The sequence below is a fragment of the Manis javanica genome, chromosome 2 (assembly GCF_040802235.1).
Source record: "Manis javanica isolate MJ-LG chromosome 2, MJ_LKY, whole genome shotgun sequence".
NCBI classification, from domain to species: domain Eukaryota; kingdom Metazoa; phylum Chordata; class Mammalia; order Pholidota; family Manidae; genus Manis; species Manis javanica.
This window is the reverse complement of record NC_133157.1, coordinates 79,876,097-79,896,467: the sequence shown is the minus strand read 5'-3', so window position 1 is coordinate 79,896,467 and position 20,371 is coordinate 79,876,097. Positions and strand designations below refer to the sequence as shown.

Genomic DNA, 20,371 nt, shown 5'->3' with positions numbered 1-20,371 from the left:
TCTCAAGTGTAAATGGAATGTTTTCCAGAACAGATCACATACTAGGCCACAAGAAGAGCCTCAATAAATTAAAAAAGATAAAAAATTGTATCAAGCATCTTCTCAGACCACAATGGTATGAAACTAGAAATAAACTACACAAAGAAAATAAAAAGACCAACAAACACACAGAGTCTAAACAACTTGGTTCTAAATAATCAGTGGATCAGTGTAGATAAAGTGAAGGTTCCTATGGCCAGGATTGTCACCTGGCCCTGGTTGGCTAGCTCACTACACATGTGTGGGCAGTATGTTGTTATTGACTCTATATAAAGAACTCTGTCCAGTGCTCTGGGTGACGTGGTGGCAAAGCTGCATGGCTGCAGGAGAGCAGAGACTCAAATGCTGGCAGTGCCAAGGACAGAAACTGGTTTGCTGCATGCAGATGCATTCTGAGTGGGTGGGATTCTAGTGATTGACCTGCCACTGTGGAAATAAAGTTGGGTATAACCCTTTCACCCCAAGAACATTGCACTGTCATTTCTTTGGTCTCATTGAATCCATATTGAACTTATCCAGGGCTGAAACCCATTGGCAAGACAATCAGTGAACAATTTAAATTGAAATCAAGCAATGCATGGGGACAAATGAAAACAAAACCACAACAGTCTAAAATCTTGGGAGATGGCAAATGCAGCTCTAAGAGCAAAGTGCACAACAATACAGACTTACCTCAAGAAACAAGAACAATCCCAAATAAGCAGTCCAAATTCACAATTAAGAAAACTAGAGGAAATGAACAAAGACCAAAGGCAATAGAAGGAGGAAAATAATAAAGATCAGAGAAGAAATAAATAAAATAGAGAAGAATAAAACAACAGAAAAATAATCAGTGAAACAAGGAGCTGGTTCTTTGAGCAGATAAACCCCTAGCCATACTTATCAAGAAAAAAAGTGAGTCTACACCCATGCACAGAATGAGAAACAAAAAGGAATAATCACAATGGATACCACAGAAACATAAAGAATTATTAGAGAATATCATGAAAAATTCTATGCCAATAAGTTGGACAACCAAGAAGAAATGGACAGCTTTCTAGAAAAATACAACCTTCCAAGACTAACCCAGGAAGAAACAGAAAATCTGAACAGACCAATTACCAGCAATGAAATTGAACTGGTAATAAACCAACTACCTAAAAACAAAACGTGGTCCAGACGGCTTCATAGCTGAATTTTATCAAACAATTAAAGTATTCCAAAAAGTAGAAGAGGGAATACTTGCAAACTCATTCTATGAGGCTGACATCACTCTAATACTAAAACCAAACAAAGGCAACACAAAAAAAGAAAATTACAGGCCAGTATTCATGGTGAACATATATGCAAAAATCTTCAACAAAATAGCAAACTGAATTAAAAAATACATCAAGAAGATCATCCATTATGACCAAGTGGTATATATTCCAGGGATGCAAGGATGGTACAATATTTGTAAATCAATTATCATATACCACATCAACAGAAAGAAGGACAAAAACCACGTGATCATCTCAATAGATGCTGAAAAAGCATTTGATAAAATTCAATATCCATTCATGATAAAACTCTTAACAAAATGGGTATAAAGAATACATAACTCAAAATAATAAAGGCCATCTATGACAAACCCACAGGCAACATCATACTTAACACCAAAAACCTGAAAAATTTTCCTCTAAGATCAGGAACAAGACAAGGATGCCCACTCGCACCACTTTTATTCAACATAGTATACTGGAGGTCCTAGACACAGCAGTCAGACAACACAAGGGATAAAAATCATTTACATTGGTAAGGAAGAAGTTAAATTGTCATTATTTGCAGATGACATGATATTATACACAGAAAATCCTAAAGACTCCACCAAAAACTATTAGAACTAATAATTCAGTTCAGCAAAGTTGCAGGACAAAAATTAAAACACAGAAATCGGTTGCATTCCTATACACTAACAACAATTAGCAGAAAAAGAAATCAGAAAACAATTCCATTTACAATTGCATCAAAAGAATAAAATACCTAGGAATAAACCTAACCAAGGAGGTGAAAGACCTTTACTTGAAACCTATAAGACACTCATGAGAGAAATTAAAGAAGACATCAATAAATGGAACTCTATCCCATGCTCATGGATAGGAAGAATTAATAATGTCAAACTGGGGGCCAGCCCAAAGCAGGATACAGATTCAATGCACTCCATATCAAAATTCTAACAGTATTCTTCAATGAACCAGAACAAATAGTTCTAAAATTTATATTGAACCACAGAAGACCCTGATTGGCCAAAGCAATCCTTAGAAAGAATAAAGTTGGAGGTATTATGCTGACTTCGAGCTCTACTACAAAGCCACAGTAATCAAAACAATTTGGTACTGGCACAAGAACAGACTCATAGATCAATGGAACAGAATAGAGAGCCCAGATATAAACCAACACATATATGGTCAATATATGGTAAAGGAGCTGTGAATACACCATGGGGTAAAGACATCCTTTTAAACAACTGGTGTTGACAAAACTGGACAGCTACATGTAAGAAAATGAAACTGGATTATTGTCTAACTCTGTAAACCAAAGTAAACATGAAGTGGATCAAAGACCTCAATGTAAGTCATGAAACCATAAAACTCATAGAAGAAAACAAAAGCAAAAATCTCTTGAATATAAACATGAGCAACTTTTTCCTGGATACATCTCCTCAGGAAGGGAAACAGAATAAAAAAATGAACAAGTGGGATTACATCTAACTAAAAAACTTCTGTATAGCAAAGGACACTATTAGTAGAACAAAAAGGCATCATATAGTATGGGAGAATATATTCATAAATGATTATCTAATAAGGGATTAACATCCAAAATATATAAAGAACCCATACAACTCAACACCCAAAATGAATAACCTGATTAAGAAATAGGAAGAGGACCTGAACAGATATTTCTCCAAAGAAGAAATACAGAAGGCCAATGGGCACATGAAAAGATGCTCCACATCACTAATTATCAGGGAAATGCAAATTAAAACCACAATGAGATATCACCTTGCACCAGTTAGGATGGTCACCATCCAAAAGACAAGAAATAAGAAAAGCTGGCAAGGATGCAGAGAAATAGGAAGCCTCGTACATTGTTGGTGGGAATGTAAATTAGTTCAACTATTGTGGAAAGTAATATGGAGATTCCTCAAAAATAAAAATAGAAATACCATTTACCCAGGAATTGCATTCCTTGGAATTAACCCAAAGAAAACAAGACCCCTGATTCAAAAAGACATATGCACCCCTATGTTTATCCTGCACTATTTACAATTGCCAAAATATGGAAACAACCTTAGTGTCCATCAACAGATGAATGGATAAAGCAAATGTGGTACATGTATACAATGGAATATTATTCAGCCATATAAAGAAAAAATTCTGCTATTTGTAACAACATGGGTGGATCTAGAGGGTATTATGCTCAGTAAAAGCAGAGAATAACAAATACCAAATTATTTCACTTATTTTTGGAGTATAAAAACAAAGCAAAACAGAAGGTACAAAATAGCAGTCTCATAGACACTGGAATGGACTAGTGGTTACTAAAGGAGAGGGGTTGGGGAGGGTCTAGGAGGGAAGGCGATTAAGGGGTACTATAATTCACAGTCACAATATAGGCTGGTCACAAGGATGGTAGCACAGCATGGAGAATACAGCTAATGATTCTAACGTCTTACTATGTTGGTGGTCAGTGACCACACTGGAGGAGGTGAAGACTTGATAATATCGGTGATATTAATAATATGGGTGAATGTTGAACCACTGTGTTGTGTATTTGAAACCAACATGAGATTGTATATCAATGACACTTTAATAAAAAAAAAAGTTTTTGTTTCAGTTTTTTCACTGAGAGGGATGAGTGATCTACAAGTGTTTGGAGACCACTATTTCAGGTCCTTGTTAATTAAGTCCCTGGACGAGCAGCAGCATTACCTGGGAGCCTATTAGAAGTGCAGAGCCTCAGGCACCCTGAATTGTAAATCTGCCATTCTAAGAAAATCCCTGGTGCATGTTTGAGAAGCAGTGCTCTACGATAAAGCATAGTCAGCTCTTGATAATCCTTGGTTTGAGTTGTGGCAATTTTATTTTTAGTTAAGGTATCATTGATATATAATCTTATGAAGGTTTCACATGATCAATATTGTGGTCACCATATTCACCCATGTTATAAAGTATCCCAACACACTCCACTGCAGTCACTGTCCATCCATGTAGTAAGATGCTATAGAGCCACTACCTGTCTTCTCTGTGCTATTCTGCTTTCCCCATGAGCCCCCTACATTATGTATGCTAATCATAATGCCCCTTAATCCCCTTCTCCCTCCCTCCCCACCTACCCTTCCCACCACCTTCCTTTTGGTAACCACTAGTCCCTTCTTGGAGTCTGGGGCTGATGCTGTTTTGTTCCTTCAGTTTTGCTTTGTTGTTACACTGCACAAATGGGTGAAGTCATTTGGTACTTGTCTTTCTCCAGAGTTGTGGCAAATTTTTCATCCTGGGACAGTTTCTTATTGCCACTCATCTTGTCAAGTTATACATACTGCCGGTTTAGAGAGAACCATGAATATTTATATGCCACAGCCTCACTGGAGTGGGCTATCCTCAGAGATCTGTAGTCACACTCTCTTATACTATCTCGGTGTTTCCTTAACTTAGATCCAAAACTACAGAAACTAAATTTCTGCCAGGTTATTTTCAGCCACATATAAAGGCAAACTTAACACATTTGTTTTTGGTAAAATATAATCTTAGCATGCATTCAAAAGTCAAATATGTTCTTTAGATAATTCATTTTTATTTTCTGGTTCCTCTTATTCATTCACCCAAATGCCTTCAGGATTTAAATTTGTTTTCCTTAAAAAAGCGACTGTTATTTTTTCCTCGTGGAGTGATCATTAAGTCATCAAATTCTTAATGGTTAGTGACTGCACAAAGAAATACAATGGCTGTTGAACTTTTTTTTTCAAAATGGCACATTTAGATTTTATAAAATGGCTTAAAATTTTTTTTCTGCTATCATTAATATACACTTACATGAACAACATTGTGGTTATTAGACTCACCCCATTATCAAGTCCTCACCACATACCCCATTACACTCACTGTCCATCAGTGTAGTAAGATGTTATAGAATCACTACATCTTCTCTGTCCTATACGGCCTTCCCTGTGCCCCCCCCCCCCCATTCATTATGTGTGCTAATCATAATGCCCCTTTTTCCACTTATCTCTCCCTTTCCACCCATCCTCCCCAGTCCCTTTCCCTTTAGTAACTGTTAGTCCATTCTTGGGTTCTGTGAGTCTGCTGCTGTTTTGTTCCTTCAGTTTTTGCTTTGTTCTTATACTCCACAGATGAGTGAAATCATCTGATACTTGTCTTTCTCTGTTTGGCTTATTTCAATGAGCATAATACCATCTAGTTCCATCCATGTTGTTGCAAATGGTAGGATTTGTTTTCTTCTTATGGCTGAATAATATTCCATTGTGTATATGTACCACATCTTCTTTATCCATTCATCTATGGATGGACACTTAGGTTGCTTCCATTTCTTGGCTATTGTAAATAGTGCTGCAATAAACATAGGGGTACATCTGTCTTTTTCAACCTGGGCTCCTGCATTCTCAGGGTAAATTCCTAAGAGTGGAATTACTGGGTCAAATTGTATTTCTATTTTTAGTTTTTTGAAGAACCTCCATACTGCTTTACACAAATGTTGAACTAATTTCCATTTCCACCAGCAGTGTAGGAGGGTTCCCCTTTCTCCACATCCTCAACAATATTTGTTGTTCTTTGTCTTTTGGATGTTGGCCATCCTAACTGGTGTGAGGTGATATCTCATTGTGGTTTTAATTTGCATTTCTCTGATGACTAGCGATGTGGAGCACCTTTTCATGTGCCTGTTGGCCATCTGAATTTCTTCTTTGGAGAAGTATCTGTTCAAATCCTCTGCCCATTTTTTAATTGGATTATTTGCTTTTTGTTTGTCAAGGTGCCTGAGCTCTTTGTATATTTTGGATGTCAACCCCTTATCAGATATGTCATTTATGAATATATTCTCCCATACTATAGGCTGCCTTTTTGTTCTACTGATGGTGTCCTTTGCTGTACAGAAGATTTTTAGTTTGATATAGTCCCACTCTTCATTTTTGCTTTTATTTCCCTTGCCTGTGGAGATATGTTCATGAAGAAGTTGCTCGTGTTTATATTCAAGAGAGTCCTTTTTTTTTAGAATTTTTTTTTGGAGAGGGCATCTCTCATATTTATTGATCAAATGGTTGTTATCAACAATAAAATTCTGTATAGGGGACTCAATGCACAATCATTAATCAACCCCAAGCCTAATTCTCAACAGTCTCCAATTTTCTGAAGCATAACAAACAAGTTCTTACATGGTGAACAAGTTCTTACATAGTGAATAAGTTCTTACATGGTGAACAGTGCAAGGGCAGTCATATCACAGAAACTTTCGGTTTTGATCACGCATCATTAAAAAAAATAAGGGAGAAATGTGGGATTTACATATAAATCAAGTATAAAAATCAAATGAATAATCATATCTGACTTGATTGTATATTCAAGAGAGTTTTGCCTGTATTTTCTTCTAAAAGTTTTATGGTTTCATGACTTACATTCAGGTCTCGATCCATTTTGAGTTTACTTTTGTATATGGAGTTAGTAATCCAGTTTCATTCTCTTACATGTAGCTGTCAAGTTTTTCCAACACCAGCTCTTGAAGAGGCTGTCATTTCCCCATTGTATATCCATGGCTCCTTTATCATATATTAATTGACCATATATGCTTGGGTTAATATCTGGACTCTCTGTTCTGTTCCACTGGTCCATGGGTCTGTTCTTGTGCCAGTACCAAATTGTCTTGATTACTGTGGCTTTGTAGTAGAGCTTGAAGTTGGGAAGTGAGATCCCTCCTGCTTTATTCTTCCTTCTCAGGCTTGCTTTGGGTATTTGGGGTCTTTTGTGGTTCCATGTGAATTTTAGAACTGTTTGTTCCAGTTCATTGAAGAATGTTGTTGGTATTTTGATAGGGATTTCACTGAATCTGTAGATTGCTTTAGGCAGGATAGCCATTTTAACAATATTAATTCTTCCTATGCAAGAGCATGAGATGAATTTCCATTTATTAGTACCCTCTTTACTTTATCTTAGGAATGTCTTGTAGTTTTCAGGGTATAGTTCTTTCACTTCCTTGGTTAGGTTTATTCCTAGGTATTTTATTCTTTTTGATGCAATTGTGAATGGAATTGTTTTCCTGATTTCTCTTTCTGCTAGTTTATCATTAGTGTATAGGAATGCAACAGATTTCTGTGTATTAGTTTTATATCCTGCAACTTTGCTGAATTCAGATATTAGATCTGCTAGTTTTGGAGTAGATTCTTTAGGTTTTTTTTATGTACAATATCATGTCATCTGCAAACAGGGACAGTTTAACTTCTTACTTACCAATCTGGATGCCTTTTATTTCTTTGTGTTGTCTGATTGCCATGTCTATGCCCTGCAGTACTATGCTGAATAAAAGTGAAGAGAGTGGGCATCCTTGTCTTGTTCCTGATCTTAGAGGAAATGCTTTCAGCTTCTCATTGTTAAGAATGATGTTGCCTGTGGGTTTGTCATATATGGCCTTAATTATGTTGAGGTACTTACCCTCTATACCCATTTTGTTGAGAGTATTTATCATGAATGGATGTTGAATTTTGTCAAATGCTTTTTCAGCATCTATGGAAATGATCATGTGTTTTTTGTCCTTTTTTTTGTTGATGTGGTGGATTATGTTGATGGATTTTCAAATGTTGTACCATCCTTGCATTCCTGGGATGAATCCCACTTGATCATGGTGTATGATCCTCTTGATGTATTTTTTAATTTGGTTTGCTAATATTTTGTTGAGTATTTTTGCATCTATGTTCATCAGGGATATTGCTCTGTAGTTTTTTTGTGTGTGTGGTGTCTTTGCCTGGATTTGGTATTAGAGTAATACTGGCTTCATAGATGAGTTTGGAAGTATTTCCTCATCTTCTATTTTTTGGAAAACTTTAAGGAGGATGGGTATTATGTCTTCTCTAAATGTCTGATAAAATGCAGCAGGAATCTATCTGTTCCAGGGGTTTTGTCCTTGGGTAGTTTTTTGATTACCGATTCAATTTCATTGCTGGTAATTGTTCTGTTTAGATTTTCTGTTTCTACCTGGGTTAGTCTTGGAAGGTTGTATTTTTCTAGAAAGTTGTCCATTTCTTCTAGGTTATCTAGTTTGTTAGCATATAGATTTTCATAGTATTCTGTAATAATTCTTTTTATTTCTGTGGTGTCTGTAGTGATTTTTCTGTTCTCATTTTTTATTCTGTTTATGTGTGTAGACTTTTTTTTCTTAATGAGTCTGGCTAGGGGTTTATCTATTTTGTTTATTTTCTCAAAGAACCAGCTCTTGATTTCATTAATATTTTCTATTGTTTTATTCTTCTTAATTTTATTTATTTCTTCTCTGACCTTTATTATGTTCCTCCTTCTGGTGACTTTGGGCTTCATTTGTTCTTCTTTTTCCAGTTTCAATAATTGTAAATTTAGACTATTCATTTGGGATTGTTCTTTCTTTAAACAGGCCTGGATTGCTATATACGTCCCTCTTAGAACTGCCTTTGCTGTGTCCCACAGAAGTTGGGGCATTGTGCTGTTGTTTTCATTTGTCTCCATATATTGCTTGATCTCTGTTTTAATTGGTCATTGATCCACTGATTTTTTTAGGAGCATGTTGTTAAGCCTCCTTGTGTTTGTGAGCCTTTTTGCTTTCTGTGTACAATTTATTTCTAGCTTTATACCCATGTGGTCTGAGGTGTTGGCTGTTGCAATTTCAATCTTTCTGAATTTACTGAGGCTCTTTTTGTGGCCTAGTATGTGGTCTATTCTGCAAAATGTTCATGTGCACTTAAAAAGAATGTGTATCCTTCTTCTTTTGGGTGTAGAGTTCTGTAGATGTCTGTTAGGTCCATCTGTTCTAATGTGTTTCAGTGCCTCTGTCTCCTTACTTATTTTCTTTCTGATTGATCTGTCCGTTGGAGTGAGTGTAGTATTGGTCTCCTAGAATGAATGAATTACATTCTATTTCCCCTTTTAATTCTGTTAGTATTTCTTTCACTTATGTAGGTGCTCCTGTGTTGGGCGCATAGATATTTATAATGTTTATATCCTCTTGTTGGAATGATCCCTTTATCATTATGTAATGTCCTTCTTTGTCTCTTGTGACTTTCTTTGTTTTGAAGTCTGTTTTGTCTGATACAAGTACTGCAATACCTGCTTGTTTCTCCCTATTAGTTGAATGAAATATCTTTTTCCATCCCTTTGCTTTTAGTCTGTGTATATCTTTGAGTTTGGAGTGAGTCTCTTGTAGGCAAAATATAGTTGTTTTTTTATCCATTCAGTAACTCTGTGTCTTTTGATTGGTGCATTCAGTCTATTTACATTATGGTGATTATCGATAGGTATGTACTTCCTGCCATTGCAGGCTTAAGATTCATGGTTACCAAAGTTTCAAGGGTAACTTCCTTACTATCTAAGAGTCTAACTTAACTCACTTAGTATGCTATTACAAACACAATCTATGGGTTCCTTTTTTTCTCCCTCCTTTCTTCCTCCTCCATTCTTTATATATTAGGTATCATATTCTGTACTCTTCGTCTATCCCTTTATATTATCTCTGGCGACAGCTATTTAACCTTAGGAACACTTCTATCTATAGTAGTCCCTTCAAAACACACTGTAGAGATGGTTTGTGGGGGCTAAATTCTCTCAGCTTTTGCTTATCTGGAAATTGTTTAATCCCTCTTTCAAATTTAAATGATAACCTTGCTGGGTTTAGTATTCTTGGATCAAGGCCCTTCTGCTTCATTGCATTAAATACATCATGCCAGTCCCTTCTGGCCTGTAGGGTTTCTGCTGAGGAGTCTGATGATAGCCTGATGGGTTTTCCTTTGCATGTGATTTTATTTCTCTCTCTGGCTTCTTTTAATAGTCTGTCCTTATCTTTGATCTTTGCTGTTTTAATTATTGTATGTCTTGGTGTTTCCTCCTTGGTTCCTTTGTGTTGGGAGATCTGTGTACCTCCATGGCCTGAGAGACTACCTCCTTCCCCAGATTGGGGAATTTTTCAGCAATTACTTCCTCAAAGACACTTTCTCTCCCTTTTTCTCTTTTTCTGGTACCCCTATAATACAAATATTGTTCCATTTGGATTGGTCACACAGTTCTCTCAGTATTCTTTCATTCTTAGAGATCCTTTTTTCCTCTGTGCCTCAGCTTCTTTTCATTCCTCTTCCCTAGTTTCTATTTCATTTATCATCTCCTCCACCATGCCTAATCTGCTTTTAATACCATCCATTGTATTCCTCAATGATTGGATCTCCATCCTAAATTCATTCCTGAGTTCTCAAATGTTTTTCTAACTTTACCTCCATGAGCATGTTAATGATTTTTATTTTGAAATCTTTCAGGAAGATTCATGAGGTTGATTTCTTTTGAATCTTTCTCAGGTGTATTCATAATTTTGCTTTGAATCAGGTTCCCTTGACGTTTCATAAGTTGTCTGTGGTGCCCTCTAGTGTCCTGAAGCTCTTCTCTCTGGAGCTGCTCAGCCCCTGGAGCAATGTTGTTGGGGGTTGCAGGGGAGTGGTGTTGGTGCTTGGAGGGAGGAAAGAGGTGTTTCCTGCTTCCTGGGTACTATGCCTGTCTCCATTGCCAGAACCAGTGGGCGGGGCTTCCCTCTGGCTGGCCTGATGCTAGGGCAAGGGTTGCCAGTTTACGAGCCTGAGCCAGGTACTGGCTAGCCAGGAGGAAGACACAGCAGGCTGCGTATCATGGTCTGGGGCCTTGGAGCTGCGTAGCCAGCCAGAGGGATGGAGCAACTGAAGATTGCTTAAGCTCCCAACCTGCTGGGCAGAGTGCACCCAGACAATTTGTCCACCTGTCCTTTCTCCTGAGCAGTAAGCTCTGTGTAATCCTTGCCCCTTTAGCAGCACTCTCACTGTTAGAAATCTCTCAGACTGCCCATCCAGATCAGCTGGATATGAATCCCTATTTTCCACAAACAGCTGGAATCTCCATCTCTCCAGGTATTCCACCTGTCTTAGCTTTCCAACTGCACCCCTCAGAGCACTGTGTAATGTCAGTTCATGCTCCCAGAGCATATCTCCAGGGCTAGGTGTTCAGCAGTTCCAGGTCTCCACCTCCCTACCCGCTCTGTCTCTCTTCCTCTCACTGGTGAGCTGGGGTGGGGAAAGGGCTTGGGCCCCATCGGGTCACAGCTTTCGTACATTACTCTGTTCCGTGTGGTCTGCTCCTCTCTCCAGGTGTATGCAGTCTGGTGCAGCCTTCTTTCCTGTTGTTCTTTCAGGATTAGTTGTATTAAATTATATTTTCTTATTATATGTGGTTTTAGGAAGAGGTCTCTGTCTCACCTCTCACACTGCCATCTTTAATCCCTGTTCCTGTTTCTTGTACAGGGTTCCTAAAACCCTTGGAATTGTCTAAGTCTAAAATTGTTTTTAACAGTAATTATTCAACTTGCCACTGGAATAGGTTTTACATACCTTTTCCCTGTTTCTAGAAAAGGAATTCCAAAAGTCAGTATAACTATTCTTTATGTAAATCAGAAATATTAACATCATTTTCTTTTCAAATGCTGGGGGGAGGAGTGGAGAGAAATATTTGAGTCACATAACCAGACATATGAAAATATTTTTTTCTCCTCTTCATTAACTCATTCAGCAGATACTTACTGAGTTTAAACTGTGTGATATATACTATGTTAGGCAGTAAGGACATGAGTATGGACAAGACATTCTTCCCTCAAGGAACTGAAATTTGAGATGATCTCTACCACACATAGAAGTATACAGAAATATATATCTAAATCTCACCAAGACCTGAATAATTTCTCACCATAGGTTTGAATACCCCTAAATGAGATGTTATTTGGATAGTTCAAATAACTGCTAGGTTTTCTGACAGTGATTCATTAGATTTTTTTCTCTGGCATATGAAAAAACGTTACACTATCTCATTTTTAATGCCTATATTTTCCTTCTAACAACATTTCATAGGAATCTTATGAAATGTTGCCTGTTCTTAAATCCCCTTACTTTTTTTTATGCCATCCTCTGTTTTTTCCCTAGAGACTCTTCTCTGATTACTGTTCTTAATAACTTACTCCAAATTTCTTCTTTCTTTTCTGTCAATATATTGTTTTGGTAGATTCTTGAAGGGACACCAAGGGGTCTCCAGGTCTCACTGACATGAAACATACACCTTAGGGGCTATGGAGGGAGATATATGACAATAGCACTAATCCTGTGGGCTGAGGTTTTGCTCACATGTATTCCTTAGTGATCAGCATTTGCTGTATGACCTTGGGACTTTTCATAACTTACTTAAATTTCTGGCCCTTCCATTTTACTACACAAGGTTTACTGCGAGGGTTCAATGATTATATGTTATATATATTTATATTCATACAGTGCATTGTATAGCAGAGCAAGCACTTAATAGACATTTTGTTAAAATCTTGTTAAAAGAATTACACTGGCTCAAATAGCAGAGTAAGAGTATATGACAGACTCCAAGTCATACTATTTCATTTAAAATGAATGATTTCTAATTGTTTTATGTCTAGGAAGAACATGTTCTTTTCCAACTTGAAGAAGGGATTGAAACTTTGGAGGCTGCAATTGAATACAAGAATGAAAATATCAAGAGTCGCCAGAACTCGCTCAGAGCTTCACTCCAAAACGTCCCTCATAGTGAAGCAAATGTCTTGGGAAAACTAATTTGCCTGCATCCTCTTGAGATTAGAGCTATTCTTTTGAGATATTTCAATAAGGTTTGTTTTTGAAGGATAGTTTTCCTATAAAAAGGGTCAAGCTTATCTCACATTTATTTACAATTTTTAAAGAAATTGAAAGACCTAAAAATTCTTATGATGTAACTACAGATTTAATCTTGATTTCTCTTTACATTGCTGATTGTAGTCTTCTGAAAACTTTGTGCTTATCCAAGTATGTAGGCCTAACGTGATGAGGTTTTTAAAGTTGCAGGCCTTTTGAAAGAAGAGCTTTTTGAAATAGTTTTAAAAACCAAAGAATTTAAGTTATATTCCTCAGTCACTATTTCTTGGATATTTTCTGGATTTGCTTGTTGCTACTCAGCATTCATGAAAAATCAAGGCCCTCCAATCTTGGGTTTCCTTGCCTTCACTGCTGTAGTGTTGGGGACACCAGCACTTTCTCACCACACACCGAACTGAAATGCAGATAAAGTGTGCATCAGTGATTGTCGTAGATTTTAGCATGAGCCTGAATGTGCTTAACATCAAGTAAAATATTTCATTTTATATGAATTTTACAACTTACTGAAGTAGAGATGTATCACAGCATTGAGAAATATATCCATCTTTTCTCTAATGTCTTCACTTAAGATACTGATTAAGAAGTAGTAGACAAGTAGATAAGGAATACCAGATAATTAATGAAAACAAAACACTGAGGTTTGAAATAAAGTTCTAATCCTGTTAGACAAGTAAAATAAAGATGAAAAGGTGATAGAAATGTTACATACCACCTTCCTCTTGTATAATTACTGTCAGTAGTAAGCTACTATTATTGATGAGAATGCATCCTTTTGCTGGGTATATGGGAGACAGAAAAATGGTGTAGGACTCTCTGAGGCCCTGATATAGGTAATTTTCTTTTGGTGTTTTTAGAGCAAGGGTCCTTAACCCAAAGCACGGTCAGTGGATTTTGTGATTCTGAGAACGCTTTGAAGAAATAAATATTTTTCTGGAGACAAGGTCATTACATTGTTAACAAGTTCTGTGACACAGACATTTTCTGAAGTATTTTTACTTTGTATCAGTTCAGAGAAGAACCCATTGGACTAAATGCACCATCTGACACCTAATTCTATTTATTGTCTAAAAAATTCTGCCCCTTATTTATAACATCCATTTTGTAGTTAAAACTGGGCATTATCTAGATATTACAAGAGTCTTTAGATTCTCAATGCCTTCTTAGACTAGAGAAACAGAGTTTAGGACTGCTATAGATGTAAGCTACAGAGATCACGTCTAAGAAATGATGGAGGGGTACTGTTAGAGCAACATCGTATGTGAACTCAAATAGTTACTAATTCAGAATCCCATCAAAAGGCTGTTAGGATATTTTGGGGTATTTTACAAAGCATTTGCCTAGTTATACCATGATGATTAAGGAAGTTCTTTATGTAGCATAAGAGAAGTAGATTAATGTGTTATATTAAGCTATCTAAGACATCTTTAAAAAGTAAAAAATGTCTTTGCTAGGTGGTTAATTTGCGAGAAGCTGAAAAGAAACTACAGTTACAGAATGAAGAATCTAAAATTAAGGTTTTGGAACAGGATAATATGGTTCGTGAGTTGGAATCTGCACTGGAACATCTGAAATTGCAGTGTGACCGGAGACTGACCCTCCAACAAAAGGAACATGAACAAAAAATGCAGCTGCTGTTACATCATTTCAAAGGTACTTGCCCCTTCTCATCAGTTGTGTTATGGTGCTGTGCAGGAGAGGGTTAGGGAAGGAAGGGTGGATTTGAACACATAAAAGCCTAACATGTATAAATAGTTACCACTTATACATGTTTTTGTGCTTTACATGTCCTAGTTACCCTATGCTAGAATGTTGTCGTTGATGTAGAGCTGTTCGTGGTAGAAATGCCATCCCTTCTGCCTGTCCCCGGGCCATGCATAAGAATTGTAATCCTATTAATTTGTTCTTGGTCTAGTTTTTCTGTACAAATGTGGGATGACGTCTGGCTTTGTGATACACAGAAGTTTCTCTCTCCAAAGGTTTTAGTACTTTGATATTTAAATTACTTCCTATCAGAAAATTAAACTGATAGGCTCTGTTAGATTTCTAGCTACCTTTCTCATTATACTTTTCAGTTGATTGTAAATTTTACACATTAGATTATATCTGAGGTCAAAATTAGTATGCCATTGAAAGATGGCAGCATGAGGGGTGGGACAGAGGCCTCCTCCTAAAACTACATATAATATGAAAATATAATTAATACAACTAATCCTGAAAGAGCAACAGGAAAGAGGGCTGTGCCAGACTACATACATCTGGTAAAAAGAATAAACCTCATGGAACATGGTAACATATCAAAGCCGTGGCCAGGCGGGACCCAATCCCATCCCCTACCCCATCTCACCAGTGGGAGGAAGAGAAACAGAATGAAGAGGGAGTGGAGGCATGGGACTGCTGAACATCTAGCTATGGAAAGCTGCTCTGGGAGCACAACCCTTCATTACATGATGCTCTCATAATTAGGCGGGTTGGAAAGCTAAGACACACAGAATGCATGGAGAGACTGAGATTCCAGCTGCTAGTGGAAAACAGGGATCCATATCTGGCTGCTCTGGGGCAAAAGAGAGGCAGGCAATCTGAGAGACTTCCTAACAATGAGAGGGCTGCTAAAGTGGCAAGGATTGCACAGAATTTACTGCTCAGGAGAAAGGACAGGTAGACAAAATTATCCAGGTGCACTCTGCCCAGCAGGTTGGGAACTTTCACGATCTTCAGGTGCTCCATCCCCCTGGTTGGCTACGCAGCTCCAGTGCCCACATCTGTGATATGCACCCTGCTGCACCTTCCTCCCAGCCAGCCTGCAACCTGGCTTTCAACCTGGCAAACCCTGCCCTGGCGTCAGGCTAGCCAGAGGAAAGCCCAGCCTACAGCAGCTACAAACGTAAAGCATAGAGGCTTTACGTAAAGCACCTGTGTGCTTGGCCCACTGGATCTGGCAGTGGAGACAGGAATAGCATCAGGGAATCAGGAAACACCTCTTCCTCCCCCCAGGCAATGCCACCATTCCCTTATGACCTCTGACATTGCTCCAAGGGCTGAGCAGCTCCAGAGAGTAAAGCTTCTGGGCACTCGAAGGCGCCACATACAAATATGAAATGTCAAAGAAGCCTGGTTCAGAGCAGAATTATAAATACGCCAGAGAATGAGTCAAATGAAATCAACCTCATGAATCTTCCTAAAAGAGATTTCAAAATAAAATAAAGAGCTCATGCACCTCAACAACAAAAAAAAAGCAAATAAGCCAATTAAAAAATGGGCAAAGGATCTGAAAAGACACTTCTCCAAAGAAGAAATTCAAATGGCCAACAGGCACATGAAAAGATGCTCCACATCACTAATCATCAGAGAAATGCAAATTAAAACCACAGGGAGATATCACCTCACACCAGTTAGGATGGCCAACATCCAAAAGACAAACAACAACAAATGTTGGCAAGGATGTGGAGAAAGGGGAACCCTCCTACACTACTGGTGGGAATGTAAACTAGTTCAACCATTATGGAAAGCAGTATGGAGGTTCATCAAAACACTCAAAATAGAAATACCATTTGACCCAGGAATTCCACTCCTTGGAATTTACCCTAAGAATGCAGGAGCCCAGTTTGAAAAAGACATATGCACCCCTATGTTTATTGCAACACTATTTACAATAGCCAAGAAATGGAAGCAACCTAAGTGTCCATCCATAGATGAATAGATAAAGAAGAAGTGGTACATATACACAATGGAATATTATTCAGCTATAAGAAGAAAACAAATCCTACCATCTGCAGAAACATGGATGGAACTAGAGGGTATTATGCTCAGTGAAATAAGCCAGGTAGAGAAAGACAAGTATCAAATGATTTCACTCATCTGTGGAGTATAAGAACAAAGAAAAAACTGAAGGAACAAAACAAAAGCAGACTCACAGAACCCAAGAATGGACTAACAGTTACCAAAGGGAAAGGGACTGTGGAGGATGGGTGGGAAGGGAAGGATAAGCAGGTAAAAGGAGCATTATGATTGGCACACATAATGGGTACACAGGAAAGCAGTATACACAGAACAAGTAATGACTCTATAGGATCTTATTAAGCTTATGGACAGTGACTGTAATGGGGTACGTTGTGGTGGGGACTTGATAATAGGGGGAGTCTAGTAACCATAATGTTGTTCAGGTAATTGTACATTAACAATACCAAAGAAAAAAAAGAAAAAAGAAAAAGAAAAGCAGCCAGAGAGCAAAATAAGATCACATACAAAGGAAAACCCATCTCAGGCTATCAAGACTTCTCAGCAGAAACCTTATAGGCCAGAAGGGAGTGGCATGATATATTTAATGCAATGACGCAGAAGGGCCTAGAACGAAGAATACTTTATCCAGCAATATTATCATTTAAATTTGAAGGAGGGATTAAACAATTTCCAGATAAGCAAAAGCTGAGAGAATTTAGCTCCCACAAACCATCTCTACAGTGTATTGTGCAGGAACTGCTAAAGGTGCAAGTGTTCCTAAGGTTTAATAGCTGTCACCAGAGGTAATAAAACCACAGTAAACAATGTAGAACAGTTAATTACTAAGGAAATGCAAAATTAAATCAAGTGCCCCCAAAGTCAATCAAGGGATAGACAAAGAGTACAGAAAATATTACCTAATATACAAAGAATAGAGGAGGAAGAAAAAGGTGGAGAAAAAAAGAACATTTAGATTGTGTTTGTAATAGCATACTAAGTGAGTTAAGTCAAACTTTAGGTAGTAAGAAAGTTAACCTTGAACCTTTGGAAACCATGAATCTAAAGCCTGCAATGGCAGTAAGTACATACCAATCAATAATCAACCTAAATGTAAATGGTTTAAATGCCCAATCAAAAGACATAGAGTCACTGAATGGATAAAAACACAAGATCCATCTATATGCTGCCTACAAGAGAATCACTTTAAACTCAATGACATACACAGACTAAAAGTGAAGGGATGGAAAAGGTATTTCATGCAACCAATATGGAGAAAAAAGCATGAGTTGCAGTACTTGTATCAGATAAAATAGACTTCAAAACAAAGAAAGTCACAAGAAAAGAAAGACATTACGTAGTGATAAACAGGTCAATCTAACAAGAAGATATAACTATTATAAATATCTATGCACCCGACACAGGAGCACCTACATATATGAAAGATATACTAACAGAATTAAAAGGGGAAATAGAATGCAATGCATTCATTCTAGGAGACTTCAACACTCCACTCACTCCATTGGACAGATCAACCAGACAGAAAATAAGTAGGGAGACAGAGGCACTGAACAACACACTAGAACAGATGGACCTAACAGACATCTACAGAACTGTACACCCAAAAGCAGCAATATACACATTCTTCTCAAGTGCACATGGAACATTTTCCAGAATAGACCACATACTAGGCCACAGAAAGAGCCTCAGTAAATTCAAAAATCGTACCAACCAGCTTCCCAGACCACAAAGGTATGAAACTAGAACTAAATTATGCAAATAAAATTAAAAAAACCACAAACACATGGAGGCTTCACAACATGCTGCTAAATAACCAGTGGATCAATGACCAAATAAAAAAAACAGAGATCAAGCAATATATGGAGACGAATAACAACAAAAATTCAACACAGCAAAACCCGTGTGATGCAGCGAAGGCCATACTAAGAGGGAAGTGTATTGCAATACAGGCCTACCTCAGGAAAGAAGTATCCTGAGGTAAAGAAAGCAATCCCATATGAACAGTCTAAACTCACAATTAATGAAATTAGAAAAAGAAGAACAAATGAGGCCCAAAGTCAGTAGAAGGAGGGACATAATAAATATTAGAGCAGAAATAAATAAAATTGAGAAGAATAAAACAATAGAAAAAATTAATGAAACCAAGAGCTGGTTCTTTGAGAAAATAAAGAAAATAGATAAACACCTAGCTAGACTTATCAAGAAAAAAAGAGAGTCTATACACATAAACATAATGAGAAAGGAGAAATCACTATGGACACCACAGAAATACAAAGAATTATTAGAGAATACTATGAAAAATTATATGCTAACAAACTGGATAACCTAGAAGAAATGGACAATTTTCTAAAAAAATACAACCTTCCAAGGCTGACCTAGAAACAGAAAATCTGAATAGACCAATTACCAGCAACGAAATTGAATTGGTCATCAAAAAACTACCTAAGAACAAAATCCCTGGACCAGATGGCTTCACTGCTGAATTTCATGAGACATTTAGTGAAGACCTAGTACCCATCCTCCTTAACATTTTCCAAAAAGTAGAAGAGATTATACTTCCAAACTCATTCTACATGGTCAGCATCTCTCTAATACCCAAACCAGGAAAAGACACCACAAAAAAAGGAAATTACAAACCAATATCCCTGATGAACACAGATTCAAAAATACGCAACCAAACATTAGCAAACCGAATTAAAAAATATATCAAAAAAAATCCACTAGGATCAAGTAGGATTTATTCCAGGGATGCAAGGATGGTGCAACATTCGAAAATCCATCAACATCATCCATCACATCAACAAAAAGTAGGACAAAAACCACATGATCATCTCCATAGATGCCGATAAAGCATTCAACGAAATTCAGCATCCATTCTTGCTAAAAACTGTCAACAAAATGGGTATAGAGGGCAAGTATACCTCCACATAATAAAGGCCATATATGACAAACCCACAGCCAACATCATACTTAACAGTGAGAAGCTGAAGGCCTTTCCTTTAAGATCGGAGACAACAGAAGGATGCCCACTCTCTCCATTTTTATTCAACATAGATCTGGAGGTCCTCGCCACAGCAATTAGACCATTCAAAGAAATAAAGGGCATCCAGATTGGTAAGGAAGAAGTTAAACTGTCCCTGATTGCAGATGACATGATATTGTACATAAAAAACCCTAAATAATCCACTCCATAACTAGATCTAATATCTGAATTCAGCAAAGTTTCAGGGTACAAAATTAATACACAGAAATATTTTGCATTCTTATATACTAACGATGAACTAGCAGAGGGAGAGATCAGAATAACAATTCCCTTCACAATTGCATCAAAAAGAATAAAACACCTAGGAATAAGCCCAATCAAGGAAGTGAAAGACCTATACTTTGAAGACTACAAGACACTCATGAGAGAAATAAAGAAGATACCAATAAATGGAAACACATCCCATTCTCATGAATAGGAAGAGTTAACTTTGTTAAAATGGCCATCCTGCCTAAAGCAATATATAGATTCAATGCAATTCCTTTCAAAATACCAACAGCATTCTTCAACAAACTAGAAAAAATAGTTCATATGGAACCACAAAAGACCCTGAATAGCCAAAGCAATCCTGAGAAGGAATAATAAAACTGGGGGATTATGGTTCCCAACTTCAAGCTCTACTACAAAGGCAC

The 20,371-nt window shown here is 37.4% G+C and overlaps 1 protein-coding gene across 9 annotated transcripts in view; it reads left to right on the top strand.

Annotated features, from left to right (window-relative positions):
• KIF27 (kinesin family member 27) overlaps positions 1-20,371 on the top strand; it is a 127,826-nt gene that overhangs the window by 95,961 nt on the left and 11,494 nt on the right. For all 9 annotated transcript variants that reach the window (XM_073228717.1, XM_073228719.1, XM_073228713.1 and 6 more), the window contains 2 exons: positions 12,730-12,936; positions 14,413-14,611. In XM_073228717.1, the coding sequence (XP_073084818.1) occupies positions 12,730-12,936; positions 14,413-14,611 (406 nt within the window). The remainder of the gene's footprint in view (positions 1-12,729; positions 12,937-14,412; positions 14,612-20,371) is intronic.